This window comes from Aulonocara sp. 'chitande type north' Nkhata Bay, linkage group LG23 (genome assembly GCF_057382095.1).
Source record: "Aulonocara sp. 'chitande type north' Nkhata Bay isolate Kocher_YH1m ecotype deep benthic linkage group LG23, A_spYH_male_GT1.1, whole genome shotgun sequence".
Classification (NCBI taxonomy): Eukaryota; Metazoa; Chordata; class Actinopteri; order Cichliformes; family Cichlidae; genus Aulonocara; species Aulonocara sp. 'chitande type north' Nkhata Bay.
In genome coordinates, this window is record NC_141365.1 from 23172436 (window position 1) to 23197602 (window position 25167).

A 25167-nucleotide genomic window follows, 5' to 3' on the forward strand; every position below is an offset into this window, starting at 1 on the left:
TTTAACTGTTTGCATGGTGTGTGTGTGTTACATGCCTAACTGTCTAAACCTTAGTGGGTGAATGACTAGTTTTAGCTCTTCATTCCCCCCTCACTATGTCCTTTTTCACACTTTAAACCTTGCTTAAGTTTTTGAAATGAGCTGCTGTTTTTGTGAAGCATATTGTGGCTTTTGTTAAGCAACAAAACAAGTTATTAACATCAAAACATCAAATTAGTAAGTAAAAAAAACATATTTTTGTCTGCATAAAAAGCCATCAGTCCCACTTCCTGCAAGTGACAATTATATTCATTCCAAAAAACATTCTAGTAATAGTGATTGCTTTGTCACCTGCACAAATATTTTATAAATACAACTTGTTTGTGTTTCTGTTTATTTTTACCATTTAATTTTTTGTTTTTTTGTTGTAAGTTATGGAGGTTTTCAATTTTTTTTCATCACAAAAGATGAAAACAACCTTTATGATGCAGCTTTATTAGGAGCCATTAAACCAAATAAAAAGCCCAAATCATCATTCATCAGAAAATTTATTACAATAGTAAAATTGTGCAAGAGTACAAATTCGAGGGACTTTTCCTATTTTTTTTTTTTTTTAGAAGTTTCACATCATCTTTTCTATGAAAATTTGCATTCATTGTGTTTTACATTCAATTGTGGTACAAGCAGAACCTTAACTGAGAACTGTATTGTGTATTTCTTCCATTTTAATAGTAAAACAGGCTCAAATCCTTAATTTCTTTGCAGTGCTGATGTAATATGAAAAGGTCAAGGTGCATATTTTTCTATGGATGTGAATGCTAGTGTTTTTTGTGCATTAGAATTATTGCAATTTGTACATCCTTTGTTTTCACTCCTCGACCAAACAAAAAGAGCTTTGTGTGAGCTAGCAGCAGCAGCAGCAGCAGCACAGAATTGGCTCTTTTACATTTTCTAAAACCTGTCTGCATCAGTAGTATTTTCTAAGTTTTGCTTCTCTCGCTTTGCCTCCTGCTGAGCTCTCCAAGCAGCGAGAACCTCGTCGTCTTCAGCCTCCGCGGCAGCTCGAGCCCTAATCCTCTGCCTGGTTTGGGCAATGAAGGTGGAGATGTCATCCTCCTCCTCTTCTGTGGCTTCCTGTCTCCTAGTCCTTCTCCCTTCTGTCTCATTGCTTTCGTATCGTGAATGATGAACAGCGCCGTACGGTCTTCCCGGTTGGCTGTAGCTGTGGGATTGTGTGAAGCCATTGCAGGAATATTCTGTGTCTTCACTTGATAGATCTTCGTGTAACCTGGCTCGGTATCTGGAAGTAATGCCATACGTTTCCTCATCATCATCTTCGTCAGCAGCATAAGAGGCTCTTCTGCTTGAGAAGTCAAATTCAGAAGCTGAGGCATCAAGATCATCATAGGGGTCCTCTGATGGACCAGCTTCAGTTCCTGAAGCTGGTTTTCTCGGGGGAGGCCTGACACTTTTCAGCCAGTCATCAATGTTGGTGTTTTTATCTTTCTCCAGCGCTGGGTTAAGATTCAGGCACCCCGATAGACCGTAAGTCCTCTTTGGTTTCTCCTTTTTCTTTGTCTCCTCAAGAAACTCCTCCTCTTTCTTCTTCCTTTCCTCCTCCTCATCTTCATCCTCCTTTGGCTTCTTTTTCTTAAACAGAGTACTGCGTTTGTTGTCTTCCAGGATCTTCTTCTTTTCATAGGTAGACATCTTGTCCCTCATCTCTGACTTGATCTCCTTGTCCATGGCATCCAGTTTATCCAGGTTAACTTGGTCCTGGAAGAGGCTGAAGAGAGGAACACTGGTAGTGGTGATCTTGTTTTTCTTTGAGCCTAGGGTGGAGCCAAGGTTAGAGCCTAATGCTGAGCCTCTACCACTGAGACCGGAGATGCTGCTTGAACCGCCACTGGAGAGGACTGATGCTGCCCTGCCTCGATCTTGTGACAGAGAGCTGGAGTAGGAAGCACCACTCAGCAAGGATGCTTTGTCATCATCGACACTGCGCCTTGAAATCACGTTTGATGGAGCACCAAAGCTCAATTCAGACCCGGCACGTGATGGAGGAGGAAGGCTCATTTCACTCTGCTTCTGTTTGATTGTTTCTGAAACAACATTAGCAATCCAGTTTTGGATGCTAGCCAGATTGACCATTGGTTCACCTCCAGGGCCCTGCACAGTTGGAACTGGGAGGATCGGCGGTACTGGTGGCACAGGATTTGCTGGGATTCCAAACTGTGAGGATCTTGTGCTGCGAGCCTGGGAAACTGAAGAAATTATGGAAGATCTACCACTGAGCATAGACATATTGTCATCATTGGCAACACTTGGCGGCCCTGTAACACCAGCTCCAGCCCAGAAGGCAGATAGAGGTATCGTACCACCACTAACGCAACTTTCTGTTTCCCAGCCACATACGGACTGGCTTTCTTCTAAAGTTTTCTTTGAACGCTCCAGAAGCTCTTCACGTCGTTGTCTTCTTCTGATTGTTGCTAAGTCCTCGCCTCTGCTCAGCTCCAGAATCTCATCTGTGTTCTCTTCCCCGAGACGCTTCTGCTGCCTCAGCTTCCATGCCTGATACGCTGTCAGATTGACGTCTTGCAGAGATGGTGTCCTGGCTTCTTCCTCACCATCACCAACAGAACTTTTCTCTCCATCCTCACGATCTTTCTTGTTCCACCCAAACTGGATTCTCTTGATTCGCCAACGTTCCAATGGTGACATCTTCTCCTTATTCTTCTGACAGAAGTTAAACATGGAGCTGGTGTCAGAGAGGATGCTATCTACTTCATCATCAATCGTCTTCTTTACTCCTTCGTCTTCAGTGGCAGTGCTCTCACTGCCTTCATCATCTTCTTTCTTGCGGTACCGAGCAGCTGCTTGCTCTTCGATCTCCTTAAGCCGCTGCTTCCAAAGATCAGAGTAACTCATGCAGCTGGAGGTGGACATTGTGTCAGAGGGTGGGCGTCTGTTGCGACGCTTCAGCCGCTCTTTCACAGCTCGTATGTCCTCACTGGTTACGCTCTCCACATCAGTGTCTCCAACTTCTTTTGTCTTCTTTGTAAAAACCCCCGGAAGAGACTGCTCATCTTCCCCATCAGTGTTCAGCTGTGCCTCCCACCACTCATCATTCTGGTATTTTTCATTCCTCCTCTGCCACTCCTGAATCATGCTGTCCAGACCATCATCATCATCATCCCCATCTTCCTTGCCCCCTTGTTCAGATAGAACAAACTTATTTGGGACACCATTGGATACCTGGTTGTTGAACCCATTCTGTGCTCCAGTCAAACCACTTTTAAGTGCTGCAGCAGCTGCAGAGGAGGCAACGCTGCTCATCACACTTTCTCCATCCTCCTCCTCCTCCATCATAATGGAGTTCGCTTTCACCTCAATCATACTCTGCTCTTCCTCTGTGTCCGTATCCTCATCATCCTCTTCCCCAAAGATGCGAGCACGCGCTCGAGCATCAATCACAGAGCACTGGCTTAGTGTTTCGTCGTCATCATCTCGCTCCTCCATGAGGGTCTCATTGAACTCTCTCAGCTGCTTCAGGAAGCCTTCGTTGGGGTTGATGGCACGTTTTTTCCTGATTGAGGTCAGAGCCTCCATGATGGTCATGTTCTGGAAGATCATCAGGTAGCAAGCCACCAGGATAGCAGAACGACTGATGCCCATCATAGAAACAACAAGAACCTTTCCTGCAAGTAAAGGGAACAATGATTACCAATAATGAAGAGTTGAGGCAAATACCATTACTCAGCTACACCCAAAGTAAATGAAGTATGTTATGTATGTACAAATTCTACATGAAATAGTCCACAGTATACATCAGTTTTGATGTCTGCAATAGATTAATGTAGTTAATCTAGTTAAACTTGCAATAATGGCCTATGATCAGATGAGGGCAGCAAAACCATTGACAAAGCAATAACTTATTACATTTTAGGTTTTATATGTTTCAGCTTAAGTGTGCTGAATCCCTTTCTATAATGTTTATGAAGAAAAAAGATTTTTTTATGACCAATATATATGACCAATATTTTCTTTTATTTATGACCAATCTTTAGTCTTTGTCTTCACACTCTTTAGAGGAAATGTCTATCTATTTATTTACCTAAATGCTCCACTGTATTCACCAGTATATATTTGTGTGTGACTGCCTGCTGGTTTTAGATAAACAGGTCAGGAAGGAAAGGCTTTTAAGAGCTTTTTCTTTTAGAACCAGCAGCATGCTGTGGACAAATTCAAGGTTATAAGTGTGTCACAGCCACGCAGCTTAACTGAAAATCACTGTAAAGAGTTTCCTTTCTTCAACACCTATTATTTTAAAACCATTGATTATAAATGCTGTAAACAGAAGTTTGAGTGGGAGGGATTCTATTGTTGATAATGCAGCTTCTGGCTGTATTAATTGCTTCATATCTTATTCTATATCCTAAGACATGTTAAAACTTGCTTTAAAGGCCTTTTTAAACACAATAAGCAATATGCAAACCCCACTCTGTGGTATCTGTGCTACCACAGTGACGATTTCTACAATATTAACTGACAAGTGCAAATATAGCAGATACTATAAATAAAACAAATACATTGATATTATACATTTATGAGCGGCTTACTTAGTCTGGTAAATAGTTTAAGGTGTTGCAATATATATAGATTCATATTTATCAGCGTGAAAAACATTTAACATTTAAAACATTTAAGTGAATATTCTATTCTTAATGTTCATGTAAGTGTTTATGATTTAATGCATAGAAAATATACAGGATGTTATGTTCCAGTGGTAAAATGTTCCACAGATCCATTAGGAATTACACACATGTTTATACACCCATTTTCAGGCTCATAACAGGCTGACATCCACTTTCATGGCCAGGTTAGGACTGTCCCTTTACTTAATGACAAATAGAGTAGACATGATATCTGAAGTTAATTCAGAGTTGAATTTTTTATTTTATTGCTTTTCTCCATAATTTTAAATATAAGGCCCAGATGAAGGTCATTGCATATCAAACAGGTCATCATCAGGTTGAATAAACCTGATGAAATCTTAGAGAAATAACAAAAAATGTTAGGAGCAGCCAAATTAACAGTCAGATACATTTTTAAAAGCAGTGACTATAATGACTAGTTCAGCAACATCAAAAGGCCTGAAGGAAGATGAGTAAAAATCATACCGATAGTATTATTTCCATGGTTAAGAAAAACAAGTTCACACAATTTAATCATTTTAAGAACACTCTTGGGGAGGTGGATATATCACTTTTAAAGTCTATGATCAGGTGACAGCTTCATGAATGTAAATACAGAGACTTAACAACAATGTACAACTACTGGTTACACTCAAGAAAAGGAGAGACAGATTAGACCAGAGAAGAGGAGAAACAGTTGAAACCAAGGATAATGTACCAGAATGATGGGAAGAGAGTGGGATAGAGAAGAAGACAACTCATGATCTAAGGGATACCACATGATTTGGTAGAGGCAGTGTTATGGAATGGGCACGTATGGCTGCCAGTGGAAACAGGCGTCTAGTGTCTACTGACGATGTGACTGCTGTCCACCCCCGAGGCATAATAAAAATAAAACCCAAGAGTTTCTCAGATGACCACATCAGTCACCTGATTGCAACCCAGTAGGGCAGCTTTTCAGTTATTATAGCTAAAACGTGATGCAGAGAGACCCACAAACAAGCAGAAGCTGAAGGTTGCTGCAGTAAAGGCCTGGTAGAGCATCTCAATGAAGGAAATGCAACATTTGGTGATTTCAATGGATTTGAGACTTCAGGAAATCACTGACTTTTAGTTTTTACAAGAACTGTTAACCCTCTGAAAAATATATATCCATAACAGTTAACACAATACATCTTGAAGTAAAATTGGTAGAGGCACTTTAATCATATCTTACCGAGTGGTTTAAAATGTTGCATACGGAGGCCAAACTACAAAAACTGTTTCTTTGTCCATCAAATTTTTGGTGTAACTGTATTATTAAGCTGTTGTTTATGAAGTTTTCAGGCAATATTTTAGGGCATGTTAATTAAGAAACACAATCAACAGCACAGTGACTGTGTCAGCCTCTTCCAGGAACACGCATGTTCTCAGAAGCTGTGACGATGAGAAATTACAGATCAGTTGTTTGGAATATTTCATTGTATCACTGTTGACTTTCACCTGGAGATATGTATTATAAATCTGGAAAAATAAGTGCATTGTGGATCATGACTGTGAGCTAAATAAGAGAATAAATGAATAGTTAAAAGTCTGTGGGAACCAGAGACCAGAAAATGCAGCATGGATGAAAACAGACAAAAAAAAAGTCTCAAGGTTTCCCAACTTCCATTTCTAATGTCAGATGAAGAGGATGCCTTCAGGTCAAGAAATGAATAAGACATTCATTATAAAGTGGACATACAGAGCAATGACAATCAGGGCTATAGGCTCACCAGTAAGTAGATGGATATAAGAATGTAAAAAGCTAATTTTCTTCAACCCTTCCTATTATAAATTTATTGATTATAAATACTTTAAATATGAACTTTTATTTGATTTTGAGTGGTTTTACCCATGGTGATATCACGTTCTGGAGTACCCTCTCTGTAAAGTAAGGTTTTACTGATTGAGACATAATTAAAAAATGTCTTGTCCTTACAAAATCTTAAAATGAGGTAAATACAACCTAATTTAAACAACAACACTTTACATATTAAACTATTTCAATGTTCACAGTTTTGTTTTTTAGCAGTAACAACTTAAAAAGCAATCATTTTCTATATGTCTTTAACAGTCTTTCACATCGGAAATGAAACACTACTGGAAGAGCATATGGGAGATGGATGCAACCCATAACAGCAATGCTCAGTGGTTAGTGGATCTGAGAGCAGACCACAGCAACCTCCCTGAAAAGGGACCAGTAACCATCACAGTGGCAGACATACAAGAAAGGGTCTCCAGTATGAAGAGTTGGACAGCACCAGGCCCCGACATGGTTCACACCTACTGGCTAAAGAAGCTGACTGCACTCCATGAGCTTCTGGCAGCACAAATGAACCAGCTGATCATTGACAAGAGACACCTGGATGGCTAACTGAAGGCCAGATGGTCCTGATCCTCAAGGACCCCCAGATGGGACCGGCCCCATCCCACGACTGGCCTATAACCTGCCTCAGTACCACATGGAAGCTCCTGTTAGGCATCATAGCAGCTAAGATGAACAAGCACATGGGTCAATACATGAGCGGGGCACAGAAAGGGATTGGCAAGAATACCAAAGGTGCAAAACAACAGCTACTGGTAGGCCGAGCAGTCAGCTGAGACTGCAAGACTAAGCTGACCAACCTGTGCACTGCCTGGATTGATTACAAGAAGGCCTATGACTCAATGCCCCACACCTGGATCCTGGAATGCCTGACCCGGGGCCGGCTATATGCTGGGGCAAGAGGGGGCAATGCCCCCTTAAACAAACGTCCTGCCCCCTTAAGTCAAATTTTTAGAAGTTGAGAAAGAAAATAATAGATTACCCACAAACTGAATATGGACAAGATTTACTACAGTAGCTGAAAAATCCGCTGGAAAAGGCACAAATGAGATGATAGGTTTCACATCTCGTTTGCTCTTTACCTCCGTGCGCTGTTTGTGCAGGCTCACACAGGACTCGGCAGAGAACTCACACCCCACCCTACACCCAGCTATACATCAATTTGATGCATCTTGCCACCGCCTTCAAGTTGGACTCAAGTTTATAAAGAACCCATGTCAAAGTATTGTGGTTAAGTTCAGTCCAACTTATTAACCTGCCTCTGAGATGAAGCGTAGCTGCGAAGAATGTACTTTTGCCTGTTTGGCTTCCAGTTTTCAGCAATGGTGGTAGCTACTTGGTTTTAATATTACTCTTTCTGGGTCACAAAATAAACTTTTAAGATATTTTCAGGCGAGAATGTAGCTGTGTAAACTTCAAATATCTCCTCGATTTATCAAGACATCACATATTTGCAAAAGTGCTCTGACGTTTTCGGAGACGTCTGTTACCCACCAGCTCAATAGCTAGCTGGAGGTTCAAGGCTCATTAGAGCTGGCGAGAACAGCGAACTCCGGGCACATCGTTTTCTAACCCCCTGCGGTCTTTCACTACTCAGGTTAAACATGATATATAAATCACTTAGATAACTTAAAAATGTTATTGTTTACTCCAGTGTCCTGTTATATTTTCGATAGCAAGGAAATTCAATCTGCAAATTTCATTAAAAGTTTAATAAACTATCATTTTGTCTTTATTTTTAGTTACCACATACCTTAAACACTTCAAGCTGTAAGCTAATGATAGGTACAGTATATAAGAGTCGATGCATGCAGGTGCAATAAGATGTACGTTTTACGTCAAATGGATGCATGATCTGATTAGTCGACTAATTGCAAAAATAATCGGTGACTAGTCGACTATGAAAATAATAGTTTGTGGCAGCCCTAATCCAGAGCACCCCACCCAACCCCCACACCTTTCCCGCCTCCATTGCCACCATGTGCCCCCTTTATATTTCTGTCTGGCCCCTCATATATGCCTGTCTAGAACTGGCCAAGGCCTGACCTATACAAGATCAACAGGACCCTAAGAGCCTTCATCAGGAATTCAATGAGGATGTGGCGGATAACACTAGAGGCAATCTTCAAGCCCATAGCACAGGTCACCATCAAGTGTGAGATCTACCAAGGAGGTGCTCTGTCCCCATTGCTCTTCTGCATAGGCCTGAACCCCCACAGTAAGATCATCAACAAGACTGGCTATGGATACCGACTTCTGAATGGAGCAGCCACCTCCTGTACATGGATGACATCAAGCTTTATGCCAAGAGTGAATGAGACATCGATTCACTGATCCACACCACCAGGATATACAGCAATGACATCAGAATGTTGTTTGGACTGCAGAAATGTAGTCTGATGATAACAAAGAGAGGGAAGGTAGTCAGAACTGTGGGGATCCAACTACCAGAAGGCAACATTGCAGGCATAGAGGAGAGCTACAAGTACCTGGGGATCCTACAGGCAAATGGGAATCATGAAGAGGCCACTGGGAAAGCTGGAACCACCAAGTACCTGCAGAGTGTTGGCAAGTCCTGAGGAGTCAGGTGAACTGTAAGAACAAGATCAATATCTATGCCATCCCATCCAGGTACCTGATCAGGTACCTGGATGGGATAATAATTTGGCCAAAGGAGGAGATAGAAGCCACTGACATCAAGATATAAATCCAGCACAACCCAGCACATAACAGCAGGGTGCAAGATGCTAGCAAGCAGGGCACATATGGAACTCCATAAGCAAGTGTCTGGCATAGTATACAGAAACATCAAATACGGAACAGGACTTCCAGGCCAAATACGGCCTGGAAGTCCTGTTCAAAATGGGAGATGCCCCCAAGGACGGTGGAGAATGACCAAGCTAAGATCCTGTGGGACTTTGAGATACAGATGGACAAAATGGTGGTGGCTAACCAACTGGACATAGTGGTGGTAGATAAACAGAAGAAGTATATTAATAGTATATTATATATAATCCTCCTCCTATGCTCACCACTTGTGGTCTGTCTGTCAAAACGTCCAGAATCCGGTTACGGGTCGGAGTCGGGATGCCAAGGTCTGTCTGCTTCTGTCAACTTGCCTGGGCGGATGGTGTTGAATGCAGAGCTGTAGTCCAGGAAGAGCATCCTGACATGCGTTCTGTTGCTTTCCAGGTGTTGCAGTGTGTGTTGCAGGGCTATTGCTGTTGCATCATCCACTGATTGATTGGCAGTGTTGGGACTAACGCGTTATTAAGTAACGCGTTACAGTAACTACGTTATTATTGTGGTAACGAGCACGGTAACTAGTTATTATGCCAAAATCAGGAACGCGTTAGTCGTTACTGGGATCTAGATAGGGTCGTTACTCGTTACTTCGTGTGGTGGCTATCGCGGAGCTTCCACAGATTCAGTAACATTAGCAAGTGGTGGAGGCCAGCAGGTGGATGAAGGAAAGGGGACGCAGAAGGAAAAGAGACCCGAGGCGGCCGCCGGTCCAAGTGTGAACTGAACTTCAGGTAAGAAGTTATGACCTGCAGTCTCTCTGGGTCAGATATAAACCAAGTTTAGGTGCAGTTTATTTTCGTTATTCTGACTTTTTCCATACTGCGTGCTAGCTAGCATGACGGAGTTTCTATACAGCTGGGTGGTGCTATGAAGTTAATGATGTTGAACTTTATTTTGTTCATAAGTTATTAGAGTTGCCAACCGTCCCGTCTGGTATTCAGAGAAAATATTACGCGTTTCTTATTAGGGCTGAACGATTATGGAAAATAATCTAATTGCGATTTTTTTCCCCCAATATTGCGATGCGATATGCGATTATTTTTTAAGGTCTTTGTCTTCTGTATTATTAAACAAAGACAAGCAATACATCATATAGTATGGCCAATACTATATTACATTAATTTTAAACTGTTCTTTCCTGGAAGACAGACCTCTGTTATGATGACATGAGGTGATGCATGAATTGATGACTGACATTTTTATTTAACTTCTTCAATCACAACAGTATATTTGAACATACACAATAGTTTATTTTTAGCTTACAAACATCTGAGCATAAAGTGCTGACAAGGAACCCTGGTCTAAACATTAAAATGAAAGTCAGTACAATGTGCAGATTGCAGAAATATACATAAAAAAAATCAGTGGCTTTACCACACTCAGTTTTTCGACATCTGTGAACTACTAGACAGTCATTAAATTAAAAAATAATATTAAATAAATAAAACTAATAAATAAAAAATACACACATCTTACTGACCTCTGCAGTCAGTAACATTACACATAAAGTGCAAACATAATAGCAATTGTATAAACACACACACAAACACGCCTTTAAAGTTTAAAGGCGTGAAATTGGACGGTCTAGTTCTGATTAGCGTCACCGCTGTCTCGGTGGAGTTTAATAAACTCGGCCGTCTACTTCTTGCTATCTAAAATATAACCAGACACTGGTGTAAATTCTCGACTGTTTCATACTTCTGTTTAATAAGTTTTCTGTTTGACGTTTAGTCAGCTGTGTGAAAACCAAGGAGGAACCCACCCGGGGGATTACTAAAGTTTTATTTTATCTAATTTAATAACTTTAATCTCAGTCTATGAATTCTGGGATATGGTAGGCCACGAAGGACACACCCGACCCATCCTTCAAATTCGGGGAAAAAGAGGACACATTTGTCGGCTACATTCGGAGGAGTCTACGAATTTGAACAGCCTTCGGCGCGTCGCTGTGACGTAATCGGTCTACAAATGCGGCCTCAGGAGGATGCAGCCCATGAATTTGGACATGTCCAGAGTATAATCGCAGCCTTTGCGGTTAGAAAATTGCACTTGATCATGTCGCGATATTATCGCAAATGCGATATATCGTTCAGCCCTATTTCTTATTGAGGTGAAAAGGAACAGTTTGTCCCGTAATTCAGCTACAATGAAAAAGGCACAAAGCTGGAGTTATTCTGTGTTTACGCTGCACAGCTGCCTCTTCTTCTCTCATTCTCCCCCCTTCCTCTCCCGTTTCTACTTCAGTCATGAAAACTGATCAATGATCAGCTGATCGGCTCTCTTGTTTGTTTATCGCTCACTTTGCGCCGAAAGAGGAAACCAGCGGATGTCGCGCTAAACAACAGCAGCAGGTTTAAGCTTGATCAGCTGCTGTTAGAATTTATTTAATATTAATTTCTAGTATCAGCTGATGTTTGCTGGAGCCACAGCTGTAAAAAAAAAGCTGCTGGTCATGATATGGTTTGGTTATCTGGTGAGAGGGAAACATGAAGATGAAACCAGGAGATGTCCTTACTGGATCATCAGAGCTGTGATGGAGAAACAGGTTTACCTTTTAGGTGACATGAATGAGTTGAAGGGAAGTTATGAACTGTTTCTGAGAGACAAATAACACCAGGATCCTTTTTTAGGTAGCTGACAGCTGGTAACTGTGCAGGTGTGGATCTAGCAAAGTGTTGCCAGGGGTCCATGTAGGGCATTAACGAGGAAAGGGGGGCACAAAGAAATACTTTTCTTTCTTATTCTCATTTAAAATGTCTAGCTTTTAAAAAATAATTATCTGAATCTTACAACAAACAATTGATAGATTGATGCATATATACCATCAGAACAGTGTACATCACTGTCACAACAGTGTTTGTTTTCATTCAAAGGCTTTATGATTTTTCCTATAATGGTGGGCCGGTCTCTAGTCAAAATGCCCGGGCCAATTTTCTGTCCCAGTCCAGCTCTGTATGCAGCTCATCTGCAGTCTGGTGTTGCCTACATCTTCCTATTCAGAAGGCAGAATTTCCGAGTTCTGAGTACAATCGAAAGCACCACGACTGCAGTTTTTGTGTTGGATGTAAAAGGCGCACATGACTCTGTGACGTAGGCTAGAATCATGGCAGCAGTCAATGACGGTCCAGGCGTGGGATTTCTCTCGTGGAAATATGCACATTATCTTTTCCTTTCTATTGGTAGGTGGCACAGTGCACTTGTGGCAAGTAAGCAAGCTAGAAGACTGGCAAAGTTATGGAAGAAACACATTAACAAGAGAATTCTGAGTAAATCCAAAGTTACTTTCCCTAGTAACTAGTTACTTTGAAAGTAACGAGTAACTTGAAGTAACTGAGTTACTTTTGAGAGAAGTAACTAGTAATGTAACTAAGTTACTATTTTAAAGTAACTTACCCAACACTGTTGATTGGTGATGCAAACTGGAGGGGGTCTATAGTGTTAGGGAACATGTGGTTGATGTGTGTGAGAACCAATTTTTCTAGACACTTCATAATGACTGGTGTGAGTGCCACTGGCCTGATTTCATTGAGGGCGAATGTGTCCAGTCTTTTGGGAACTGGTATAATGATGGAGGATTTAAAAATATGTGTGACTACTGCCTGAGATAGTGACAGGTTGAAGATATCCATGTGCACACAAGCTAGTTGTTCCCCACCAGTGTTGGTCAAGTTACTTGAAAAAAGTAATCAGTAACTAATTACTGATTACTTCCCCCAAAAAGTAATCCCGTTACTTTACTGATTACTTATTTTCAAAAGTAATTAATTACTTAGTTACTTTTTAAAAACATGATTTACAACCTGAATAGGTGATAAAGCAATAGATCTTTCAGCCCAATTCAACTTTTTCTGCATAATCCATCATACAAAATGTAATCAAATGAAAAAGTCTCCTTTTAAAACTTGTTTTATTAGTTTTAATCTTTTAACTTTATGCATGAAGCAAAAATTTAATTACATGCAACATTCTCTGACTGGAATAAATTTGTTTAACATTTAAACCTATTTTCCAGCACATAAACGAAATTGTTTTTTGGTGTTTTACACTCAGTCTTCTAAATAAATGCAAGTGAAACACAGCAGAAAATAAATAAAATCAAAGACTCAGCGGTCCTGTTGCTCTATTTTCACCTGTAAAGCAGGACTGGGGTAGGCGGAAGTTTGCCCTGGTGCAGGTGTGCTGCAGCGCTCAGTTCTCTGTGAGTTTCCCATTACGTCGTAGCGCACTCGGTGCTTGCTTGGAAGTTTAGGGGTTTTTTTCCGCTGTAAAAAGAAGTTTTCTTCCCACGCACAACAGACACTAATGTTTTTGTCACGTTTTATGGAATCAAACTCAAAGTAAGGTCAGTACTTCCACGCTTTAAACGCTGCACGCTCATATTCTCTCCCGGACTCGATATATTATCCATTGTTGATCTGCACACAGCTGTTGTCACGAACGTCACACTCGCTTACGTCATTGTCATGAGACATTCTCACAAAGAAATCACGGTTTTAGTAACGCAGTAACGCAGCGTTCCTATGGGAAAGTAACGGTAATCTAATTACCATTTTTGCAATAGTAAAACTTCGTTACTTGAAAAAAGTAATCGGATTGCTCTCCGTTCCCCACAGGCCTTCAGTACTCTGGGAGGAAATTCATCGGGTCCCACAGCCTTGTGGGGGTTCACTTTTTTCAGAGCTTTCAGGACCTGTGTGTGTGTCACCTGGAGGATGGTCTTCGTGGGGTCACTGGGGGCCTTTGAGGGAGTCTGTGTGTTCAGCCTGTCAAACCTGGCATAGAAGGTGTTGAGGCTGTCTGGTAGGGTGGTGTCTCGGGGGTCTGTGGTTGTTGTAGTTCCCCTGTAGTTTCTGACGTCTTGAATTCCCTGCCACATACTGCGTGTGTTGTTGTTCAGGTAGTAGCCTTCAAGTTTTTCTGAGTGACCCCTCTTTGCTGCGCTGATGGACTTCTGCAGTTCATAGCGGGCGGCTCTCTTATACTCCACCTGATCTCCTGCCTTGAAGGTCTCCCTCCTCTGCCTGATTTTCTGTTTAATGTCTCCATTAAACCGGGGTTTTTGGTTGGGGAATCTACGCACAGTCCTGTTAAACACTAGTTTATGTAGTCGCTAACAGTCTCTGTGTATTCATGGATGTCGTTAGCTGTTCCTTTGAAGATGCTCAAGTCTGTAGCCTCTAAGCAGCCCTGCAGGCTGGCTTTTGTACCATCAGTCCAGGTGTTAATAGTACTAACTGTGACTGGGTTTTGTTGTAGATGGGTTTTAGCCAGATTGCTAGGTGATCAGACTTTCCAAAATTAGGTTTTGGTTCAGCTGAGAAGGTATTTCTAATGTTGCTGTAACAGTGATTCAGTATTTTATTTCCCCAGTTTGGTTACAAACTGATGCAGTTTAGGCATGTTTTCCCGGAGATTACAGTGATTAAAGTCTCCCAGAACAATTACAGCAGCGTTTGGGTGTTTATTTTCATGCTTGTTGATCATGTCGTGCAGCTCCTTCAGTGCAGCCTCCTCCTTAGCAGACGGGGGGATGTACACGACACTCACAATAATGCACTGCCGTTTTCTGGGCAAGTAAAATGGCCTTAACGTTAGAGTGAGAAATTCCACATTTTCAGAGTAGGATTTTGAAGTGATCTTACAGTCAGTACACAATGATTGCTCGACGAGGGCGGCCGTTCCTCCACCATGTATCTTGCCGCTGTCCGTAGTGCCTGCTCTGAAAATCGTGTAGCCCTCTGGTTTGCTTTATCGGGTGTCCTCTCCGCCAGCCAGGTTTCAAAGAAACACAGTATGGAGCACTCCTGAATTTCTTTTTGAATGGAAATCCAAGCTTGGAGTTCGTCCTTTTTATTTTCCAGAGACTGAAAGTTTGCAAGCAGTATTAGCCTTCCTTTGCTAATCATGCGCCAGAACCTTCAGTCAGCCATTCCCCATCTGCCATGCCTCCACTTCGGCTTGTTGTTCTCAGGAGAGTCCCCTGCCTCAGGCCAGCCTAGCATCAGGTCAGCATGGCGTGTTAGCTCTGGGTAGGATTCCAGCAGGTTTGGGTCAACAAGTCCAAAATTACTGTGCTCTCACAGTTTTCGCAAGAGACTAATAAGGAATAAGAAAGTAAAAAGTAACTTTACTCTGCGATGTTGCCCTCTGAGGAGGGCCATCTTACTCGGAAGATGCTCAAGAGCTCAAGAAGATGTGGTGGGTGAAGGTAACAGTGGTCCCAGTGGTAATCGGAGCACTAGGTGCAGTGACTCCCAAGCTAGGCGAGTGGCTCCAGGAGATCCCAGGAACAACATTGGAGATCTCTGTCCAGAAGAGCGCAGTCCTAGGAATAGCTAAGATACTGCGAAAGGCCCCCAAGCTCCCCATGCCTCTGGTAGAGGACCCAAGCCTGAAGGATAGACAGCCCACAGGGCTGTGATGGGAATTTTTTTTTTTTAAATATATGGCAGCTATGCAAGTTTGCAATTCTGCTAATTTTCTTTTTTCACAATAAGCAAAACATCCCTCTCTACACCATTTGTGCTCCCCAACAGTTTACAATATTGACAACTGCAACTATAGCACAGCATTCATATCATGACTAAATACTGATGTACTCTTATGTGGTGCTCAGTCAATCCATTGAAAAACTATTAAAAATAATTAATTTAATCAGTTTAACAAAATTAAGAAAGAAATGTAAATATTTAAGCTTTTTAAAAATTATTATTAGTTTTAATTGATCTGAGCATTATGCTTGTAAACTGCTATAAATAAATACAAAAAACAGTTTGTTAATTAACAGCATCATGTTTTCTTAAATGTTTTGCTTGTTTTGACATTAAATGACTCTTAAATATCTTGACATGGAAGATTATTTGTTCGGGGTCTTTCTTCATCACTACAATGGTCTTCATAACATGAAACCTGGCAGAAGTTAATAAGGGGTAAAATATCTGATATATCTAATATCTAATATTATTTAATTTCTTTGCTCTGTAGGTAGGACAATAAGAAAGACAAAATCATTAATCAGTTAATAAAAATGTCCAAATTTGCTCCACAGTCTCCAGGGTGAAGACAAGATATTATTAAGATGCTCTTGCCATAGTCTTCCAGCAACATTTTAGGCTGTGTTAAGTAAGAAGCACAGTCAACAACACTGTGACTATGCCATTTCCTTCCAGGAATACTCTGTGTTCTCTGTCGGCACAAGAAATTCTTCTCAGAAACTGGGATGTTGAAAAGATCACTGATCAGATGTTTGGGATCTGTTAATGCGTCACTGTTGACCTCCACTCCAGGACAAGTATTGAAAAAGTGCTTTTAGCAAACCTTGGTAAAATAAGTGCATTGTGTATCATGTCTGTGAGCTAAATGATAAAATAAATGAATGATTAAAGGTCCGTGGGAACGAGAGATCACAAAATAAACACTCTATTGATGAAGACAGACACAAAGCCACTGCCAAAGTTTCTGTTTCCTACGTCATAAACTGAAGTTCGGAGAGAAAAATAATGTTGAGGGTGATGCCTTCAGTTCAACAGATATATATCATGTGGACAAAAACAGAAAAGCCTATTGGGAAAGAGGCTCAATTTTAAGTAGACACTCAATAGATTGGTAGAAGATTGATAGATTATATATATATTCTTTTCAATTAAATTCTATTTTATTTATATAACAGCGACAGCGACCTCTAGGTGCTTTATATTGTAAAAAACTACAATAATTCAGAGAAAACCACAAGAATCATATGCTCCCCAATGAGAAAACATTTTGGCGACAGTCAGGAGGAAAAACTCCCTTTTAAAAGGAAGAAACCTCCAGCAGAACCAGACTCAGGGAGGGGCACCAGTTAGGAGAAGGAAGGACAAAGACAAGCAGTAAAGAGAGCCATTCTGGTAAACCTTTTAAATTTCTGCTAAACCACTTGGTAGAGGATATTTTGAGCCCCTATGTATTTCTGAAACATTTACAGGAAGTTAACCTATTTAAGCCACCTCTACAGCTTGGTTCTGATCTGTGGATGTCAATCTAGGTTATTCGCTGAGTTTTTCAGGTAGCTTCCTCACAGGAAGTTAGCAATGACTAAAGAATGCAAGAAATGTAGACTCTCTGTGAGGAAAATATCAACGTCAGATATATTTGTTTTGATATGGCTTTTATATAAGTGTCAGATGCTTTAGTGAACAGATTTAAGAAACATGATAACTTAAAAAAAACAAACAACTTTTTTAAGGGTCAAATAATTTTCCAAAAATATACTCTGCCAAATGGTTGATTTGTTCCTTTAAAGTAAATTTTCGAGCTGAAGCTAACCCAACTGCAAAGGTCTGTTTGCAAAGAAATAAAACCTCTTATGATGATTTATTGGTGTTTATATCATAAATGTAATTGTACTACATGACATTCTTGCTAAAATACTTTCATAAGTATGAATATATAATCATTATAATGATAATGATTTATTTATGAGATAAAAAAATCTTATGAACACTTATTTGTGGTCTTAAATCACCAATAAGTGATCATCTTAAACTTGGTGGAAAAAAAATGAGACTCTTTAAACATACTCTGGTTCTTTTTGTTTAACAAATAATAGATGGACTCCAAAACTTTGTATTTTTTCCACTATTCATTCATAAGACCTCAAACCCTATGCTATGTACCCCAACACTGTTTGGATTTATCTTTAACCTATGCATCTCAGAAAGGGGGTTAGATTGGGCTGTTTATAAGACAGATTGTTCCCTATTGAACAAGAAACAAATATCTCATAAAAGGTTTTCCCCCAAGTTGCCATGCCAGATTCTAAGGCTGAGCAACCATAATTCTGCTCCCAACCACACATTGTTTCAGAAGGAGTTGTAGCTACCAAGGTCCTCACAACCACTACCACATTTGGGAACAGACATCTGTCACTTCAGTGTGTTACTGCCCCTCTCCAAGGGCTTTGTAAATCCCAGAAATACAATATGTCCTTTGACTTGAATCCACACACAACCAAATACCACCAGAAATAAAGGGGATTTAATTTCTTATCTAATTTCTAATTTCTCTAGTCAATGAATTTTGTCATGATTCAAATCTGGTCAGTTTTGTGAACCATGCAGTTTTTGTTTTATTCTCAGTTCTGTTTGTTCTGCTTGGTCTCTTATTTTCCTCTGGAGACAATTTTATGTATGGATGTTGCTATGGATTGCTTGTTTTCTTTGTTGTTATTCTTCTCATTCATGAAAAAATAGAAACAGACTTTCCAACTATGAAAAGGCATCACCCCTGTGGGTTTCCAGTTGTGCTAACATCACCAGTCAGCCTTTTAACATGATTTACTCAGTGTGGTTTTTTGGCAAGAGGCGTGAATAAACAAAAATAATAGAAGGGAGAGATGCATACCAAATTCTCCTCTGTGTATTATTTACTTCTAATTTGTCAATAAATCTTACCAGCGGAGTTGATTAGTGTTCAGTGATGTACTCTGAACTCTTCACCACAACAGCAAACACAGATTTCAGAGGAGATGAACCAAATCCTACCTTTGTGCGTCAGCAGAGCATCGTCCAAGAATTCGGCGGTGGGTCTAAAGTGCACCGAGATGTCAGCATCAGGGAAGTCGTCTACTTCAATGCCCATGTACTTAATGTTCATGCCGGCGTAAAACGACTCGTTGGTGTAGACTCCTGTACCGTGAGCTGTGTTCAGGATGTGTGTGATGCCTATTCGCTTCAGACGGGCCTTATTCACTGCAACAGACCTGGGGGGGGGGGAATCTGTCTTACTGTGTGTAAAATGACCCATCCAAACGTTCAAGCAAACAGCTTTACTAAAAAGCCTCTGCAGAAAATGAAACCTGAGGAACATCACACTCTGGAGAAGAGCAGGGAAATAAACTTTGGAATCAGCCATCTATCACCCTGTTCTGGAGCTTTCAACCACATCACACAATATTCATCAGCTACCAAGGTTGTTTCAGTTAACACGGAACATTTATCTGAGCACTTTCTGGATTTTTAATAGACCAAAAAAATGGTTGGATAAATTCACCAATAAAGACAGCTTGATTTACACAAAACCTCTGGAACAAGCTGTCAAGTAGACGAGTTAGGATTGTTTGTGCAGATTACTTGTTTATCGCAGACAGATCAGAAAATGGGATTTATAAAATCAATTAGAAGAGGAAAGTCTGTTTCAAGTGAATGATGAGGTGGAATTTGTCTCATATTTGGAAGGATTTCTCTAGCTATTCATTTCCAGCTATCCACTATAAGATTAAAGAAAGGAAATTATGAGAATTTTTATACATTTTTGAATCTTGTGCCATTTCGTCTGATGGGTACTTGCCATGAAAGCAAGAAAATTTGCAAAACCATTCAAAATCCATAAAAATGTAACAGAACTTTCTGTGAACCCTTACTGAAATCTGAAGTTGAACTGAAGTTCATCTTCTAGCACAGATTTGTCTTCTAAAATATCTGTGCCTATGGTCTGGAACTAAGAATAATCCTCTATGATGACTTGTGGAAAAATAATTTAAACAAAACGAGAATGCACCGACTCACTTTTCGGCAATGAAGATGTTGGGCCACACCTCATCCACGGGATTGATGGGAGCCTCTAGGCGGTCCTGCACCATGGCTCTCTGGATGTCCAGCACACAGGGTGTGTTGTAGGGGCTGCGGTCATCGATCATGTCCCTGACACGGTTGTAGAGATCTTCCACCATCAGCTGCTCAGCGGTTTCCAACATGGACTCTGGGATGGACTCAGACCGCACGCCTCGATGTGGCAACTCTGAGGAGGTAAGATAGTAATAAATATGATGGATTCTTGATTGATTTCGTTGTATTATATTAAGAAATTAATGTAAGAAGTCTGTGTGACACAGAAGACAGGATGAGGAGGTTGCGAGATGAACATCTTCAGGTATGCTACAGAACAAATCCAAGTATTTAGGATCAAAGATTTTGAGTGTAAAATTACTCCAACTGTTATGTTTGGTAATTTGTTTTGCGTCTTCCTTGATTGTCTCTGTTGCTACTTCCGACCTTATTTTGGTAATTTGCCTTTGGTTGTTTTATTTCCTGCAGTTTAGTTCTCTTTACTTTCTTTTATATTTCTGCTCTGCTGCATGTGATTTCTCTGATGATTTCTTGTACTACGTTTTTCCCCCATGCCCCTGTTGGCTGCTCTTATTTCTTAGATTCATGTTTAGTTTGGAGTATTTGAACCTTCCTGGAATTTATCCTTTTATGGTTTATTGTGAAGATGAATCAGCTTAGGATTAAGAAGCTTTTGTTCAGAGCTCCTGCGTTTAGCCCCACTCCCCTGTGAAATCATAACAGCTATGCCACTCCTAAAGGACATACAGGGGTTTAATGTGTGCGCAGCTTCAAAAGAAGCATGCCATTAATGCAGAAACAGGTCACTGCAGCTGTCCTCATCAGCGGTCATCTTCCTCCCTGCAGATGAAACCCGTTTTGATCATTAGGCTGCCTTTAATGCAGTCCAACTTAAGAGGAGAAATTTGATGAAGCCACGAATCTGTCATGCATCACATTAAGCTAATTTCCTCATTCCAGTGGATTGCATCTCCATGTAACAAGATGAAGGAGCAAAACGTGGATTGGCTGTGATTGAAGACTGTTGAGCCACATTAGTCTTCATTGCTTGACACACTGCATATGAATGAGGAGTGAAGAGAGACAGAGTCTGACCCCTGCGCAGTGCTCATCTGCCCTTGGATGACTTTTAAAAGTTCAGTACGGCTGGACAAAGAACAGAGAAATTCATCTGATTGTGGTTTATTATTAATCAGTTAGAATCCCCCCAGAGCTTTGCAAATACAAATCAAATTTCAGATTAAGGCTGGTGAGGAATCATGATATAAAAGCTGATTTTATTTTATTTCTTTATTTAGCCTGTAAACAGGCATCTGATGTCTGCTCTGTACTTTTCATCAATAGTTTATGATATATTTATATTTTTTTCCATTTTTGTTTATTTGTTATTAAGTGAAGGAAGCTTCTGTGTGAATTCACTTCAATTCAATTCAATTTTATTTATATAGCGCCAAAGCACAACAAAAGTCGCCTCAAGGCGCTAGATAGAGAGAAAAACCCAACAATCATATGACCCCCTATGAGCAAGCACTTTGGCACTTTGGGAAGGAAAAACTCCCTTTTAACAGGAAGAAACTTCCGGCAGAACCAGGCTCAGGGAGGGGCGGCCATCTGTTGCGGTTGGGGTGAGAGAAGGAAGACAGGATAAAAGACATGCTGTGGAAGAGAGACAGAGGTTAATAACAGATATGATTCAATGCAGAGAGGTCTGTTAATACATAGTGAGTGAGAAAGGTGACTGGAAAGGAAAAACTCAATGCATCATGGGAATCCCCCGGAAGCCTACGTCTATTGCAGCATAACTAAGGGAGGATTCAGGGTCACCTGGTCCAGCCCTAACTATATGCTTTAGCAAAAAGGAAAGTTTCAAGCCTAATCTTAAAAGTAGAGATAGTGTCTGTCTCCTGAATCCAAACTGGAAGCTGGTTCCACAGAAGAGGGGCCTGAAAACTGAAGGCTCTGCCTCCCATTCTACTTTTAAATACTCTAGGAACAACAAGTAGGCCTGCAGAGCGAGAGCGAAGTGCTCTAATAGGGTGATATGGTACTACAAGGTCATTAAGATAAGATGGGGCCTGATTATTTAAAACCTTGTATGTGAGGAGCAGGATTTTGAATTCAATTCTGGATTTAACAGGAAGCCAATGAAGGGAAGCCAAAACAGGAGAAATATGCTCTCTCTTTCTAGTCCCTGTCAGGACTCTTGCTGCAGCATTTTGGATTAGCTGAAGGCTTTTCAGTGAGTATTTTGGACATCCTGATAATAATGAATTACAGTAGTCCAGCCTGGAAGTAATAAATGCATGAACTAGTTTTTCAGCGTCACTCTGAGACAGGATATTTCTAATTTTAGAGATGTTGCGCAAATGGAAGAACGCAGTCTTACATATTTGTTTAATATGTGCATTGAAGGACATGTCCTGGTCAAAAATGACTCCAAGGTTCCTCACAGCGTTACTGGAGGCCAAGGTAATGCCATCCAGAGTAAGAATCTGGTTAGATACCATATTTCTAGGCTTTTCATGGCCGAGTACAATAACCTCAGTTTTATCTGAATTAAGAAGCAGAAAGTTAGCGGCCATCCAGGTCTTTATGTCTTTAAGACATTCCTGCAGTTTAACTAATTGGTGTGTGTCATCTGGCTTCATGGACAGATAGAGCTGGGTGTCAACTGCATTGCAGTGAAATTTTATGCTATGTCTTCTAATGATGCTGCCTAGGGGAAGCATGTATAATGTAAACAGAATTGGTCCTAGCACTGAACCCTGTGGAACGCCATAATTAACCTCAGTGTGTGAAGAGGACTCTCCATTTACATGAACAAATTGGAGTCTATTAGATAGATATGATACAAACCAAGGTTATTATCGTTAACGAAAACTAACGAAATAACGAAAACTAGAAGTGAAAAAACATTTTCGTTAACGGAAATAAAAATAAAAACAAAAAAAAAGAAAACTAACTAAAACTGTAATGAGTGTTCACAAAACTAACTAAAATTAACTGAATTTATAGCAAAAATGTGTTTAGTTTTCGTAGATGTGTGTGTGTCATACAATAGTCAAGGGTGAAAATGAAGTTTAGTTTCCAGATTTTTTTCTTGCTGTGTCTCAATATGCCAGCAGGTGGCAGTACGTTAGTCGAGTCGTCTGTGTTGCTGCTCCGTCCACGCGTAATCATGTCAGGAAAAGTCGGGAGAAAGCACCAGAGTCCAATTTGGGATTACTTTGAATATGACTGTGTTTTGGATAAAGCAAGTGTCTTGTAGTGGAAAGAGACAAATTATGAGGGACATTTCTAAAGGGGAAAAAAATCCCACAAACCTTAAAGTGCACTTGAAAAGCTCACACAAGAAGGCTAACCTAGCTTACCTTGAGAAGGGAGCACACTCAACCCTCATCCCCAGAAAACAGAAGCTAACCCCAGGCAAGGCAGCGTGATGCATCCCGAGACAACAGGACGGGGATATCTACATAACTGTGTGAGTCAATTGCCTTCAAAAGGTTTATCAATTCACTTGAACCAAAATTACGAACACCCGGTGCTGCAAGAGTTAATAGTCTCATTGGGGCCAAGATATAAATTTTATATTTGCCTGGTATCAATGGTTGTTCATCTGCCCTAATTTATTTATTTATTTATTTAAAGAACCCATTGGTGGGACTGTGAGTTGTCTGTCTCTGCGTGTTAGCCCTGCGACAGACAGGCGACCTGTCCAGAGTGCAGGGTATGGTAGCTGGAATAGCAACATACCCAAGGATAAGCAGAAGAGAATGACTGATATGATGAAACTGGGATTTTGTTACACTTAATTATTGCAAACACAACTAAAACTATAACTGAAACTAATCAAAACTAAACTGAAACTAAGGATTTTCAAAAAATAAAAACTAAACTAAACTAGCAAACAATTGGTAAAAACTAATTAAAACTGATATAAAATTGAAAATCTGAAGTCAAAACGAAATAAAAATAAAAACTAATGAAAATTGCAAAACTATTAAAACCCTGATACAAACCACTGCAGTGCAGTACCTGTAATACCTACAGCATGTTCTAATCGCTCTAATAGGATATTATGGTCGACAGTATCGAATGTTGCACTAAGGTCTAGCAGGACAAGCACAGAGATGAGTCCACTGTCAGAGGCCATAAGAAGATCATTTGTAACTAAAGCTGTTTCTGTGCTGTGCTGAGCTCTGAAACCTGACTGAAACTCTTCAAATAAACCATTCCTCTGCAGATGATCATTATTCTGCTGCGGATTACATTTTGGATTAAGTCTGATTATCCTGTTGGTCTTCTCTTTTTAAAAATAAATATCTGCACATCTGGATTCATTGGCCAGGTGTTTTACTCGATCCAAGTGCATATAAAATCCACCCAGAAGCTCTGATATTTCTCTACTTGAGGGCTTTGTTAGGCCTGTTTACTTTATAAGTAAGTCTGATCTGGAGATCAGACTTACACATCATGCTGAAGCAAGGCAGCAGAAGTTTTCTAAGAAAATGTGATTAACAGCAGCTTGTTTAGAATCTCAATAAAATATGTAAAGGGCAGCTTGAGCCTCTTTCCTGTGTCGTCTCACCCTCGTTGATGATCTTCTTGGCAGCGATGGCTGATGAGAGGTGGATGGGCTCCATGAAGATGCTCTCAGCGTCAGACCCAGAGATCATGGAAAACCTGGACTCTGAGGTCATGGAGAAACTGGGAGGCACAGACAGAGAGGTTATTATTCATGAGCGCTGCGTGACTGAAAACAAGAGCCTAATGCGTCAGCTTGCACTGAAATGTTGATTGTGTTAAATGTAGTTAATGCATGAGTTTATAAAATGAGGCTGAGGCACCCTTCTGACTTTTGAATTCTTTGATGTCATTTCTGAATGAGAAAAGGTTCACTTGATTTAATTAATCTAAATGGCTTTATAAAGTGTTCTCAGTCTGATCAAGAGCTCCTCCATCAACTACAGTGAGGTTGATTTAGACATTGTAGAAGTACTTCTTGAAGAATGCAACTTTTGTATTTTAAGGTTATGCTGAACTAAATAACTAAATGTATTTTCTGGAATCTAAAGAATGTGATAGAAATATGTTAGCTGAGACAAGAAAAGAGCTCCAGTTCACCCATCAAGGTTGCAGAACAGTGACACCATCTTCAACATCTATTATTCACAGCCATGATCAGAAGCTCACATGGACTTATGAATGTGGTGGTGATTTTGATATTTTAATTGTTTAT

At 40.4% G+C, this 25167-nt stretch overlaps 1 protein-coding gene across 4 annotated transcripts in view; it reads right to left on the reverse strand.

Annotated features, from left to right (window-relative positions):
• Positions 1 to 253: 253 nt before the first annotated feature.
• Positions 254 to 25167, reverse strand: part of styxl2 (serine/threonine/tyrosine interacting like 2) — a 30335-nt gene continuing 5421 nt past the window's right edge. For all 4 annotated transcript variants that reach the window (XM_086283347.1, XM_086283350.1, XM_086283348.1 and 1 more), the window contains 4 exons: positions 24517 to 24635; positions 19869 to 20100; positions 18846 to 19063; positions 254 to 3677 (listed from right to left, as the gene is read on the reverse strand). In XM_086283347.1, coding sequence (XP_086139473.1) covers positions 931 to 3677; positions 18846 to 19063; positions 19869 to 20100; positions 24517 to 24635 — 3316 coding nt within the window. In that variant the 3' untranslated portion in view covers positions 254 to 930. The remainder of the gene's footprint in view (positions 3678 to 18845; positions 19064 to 19868; positions 20101 to 24516; positions 24636 to 25167) is intronic.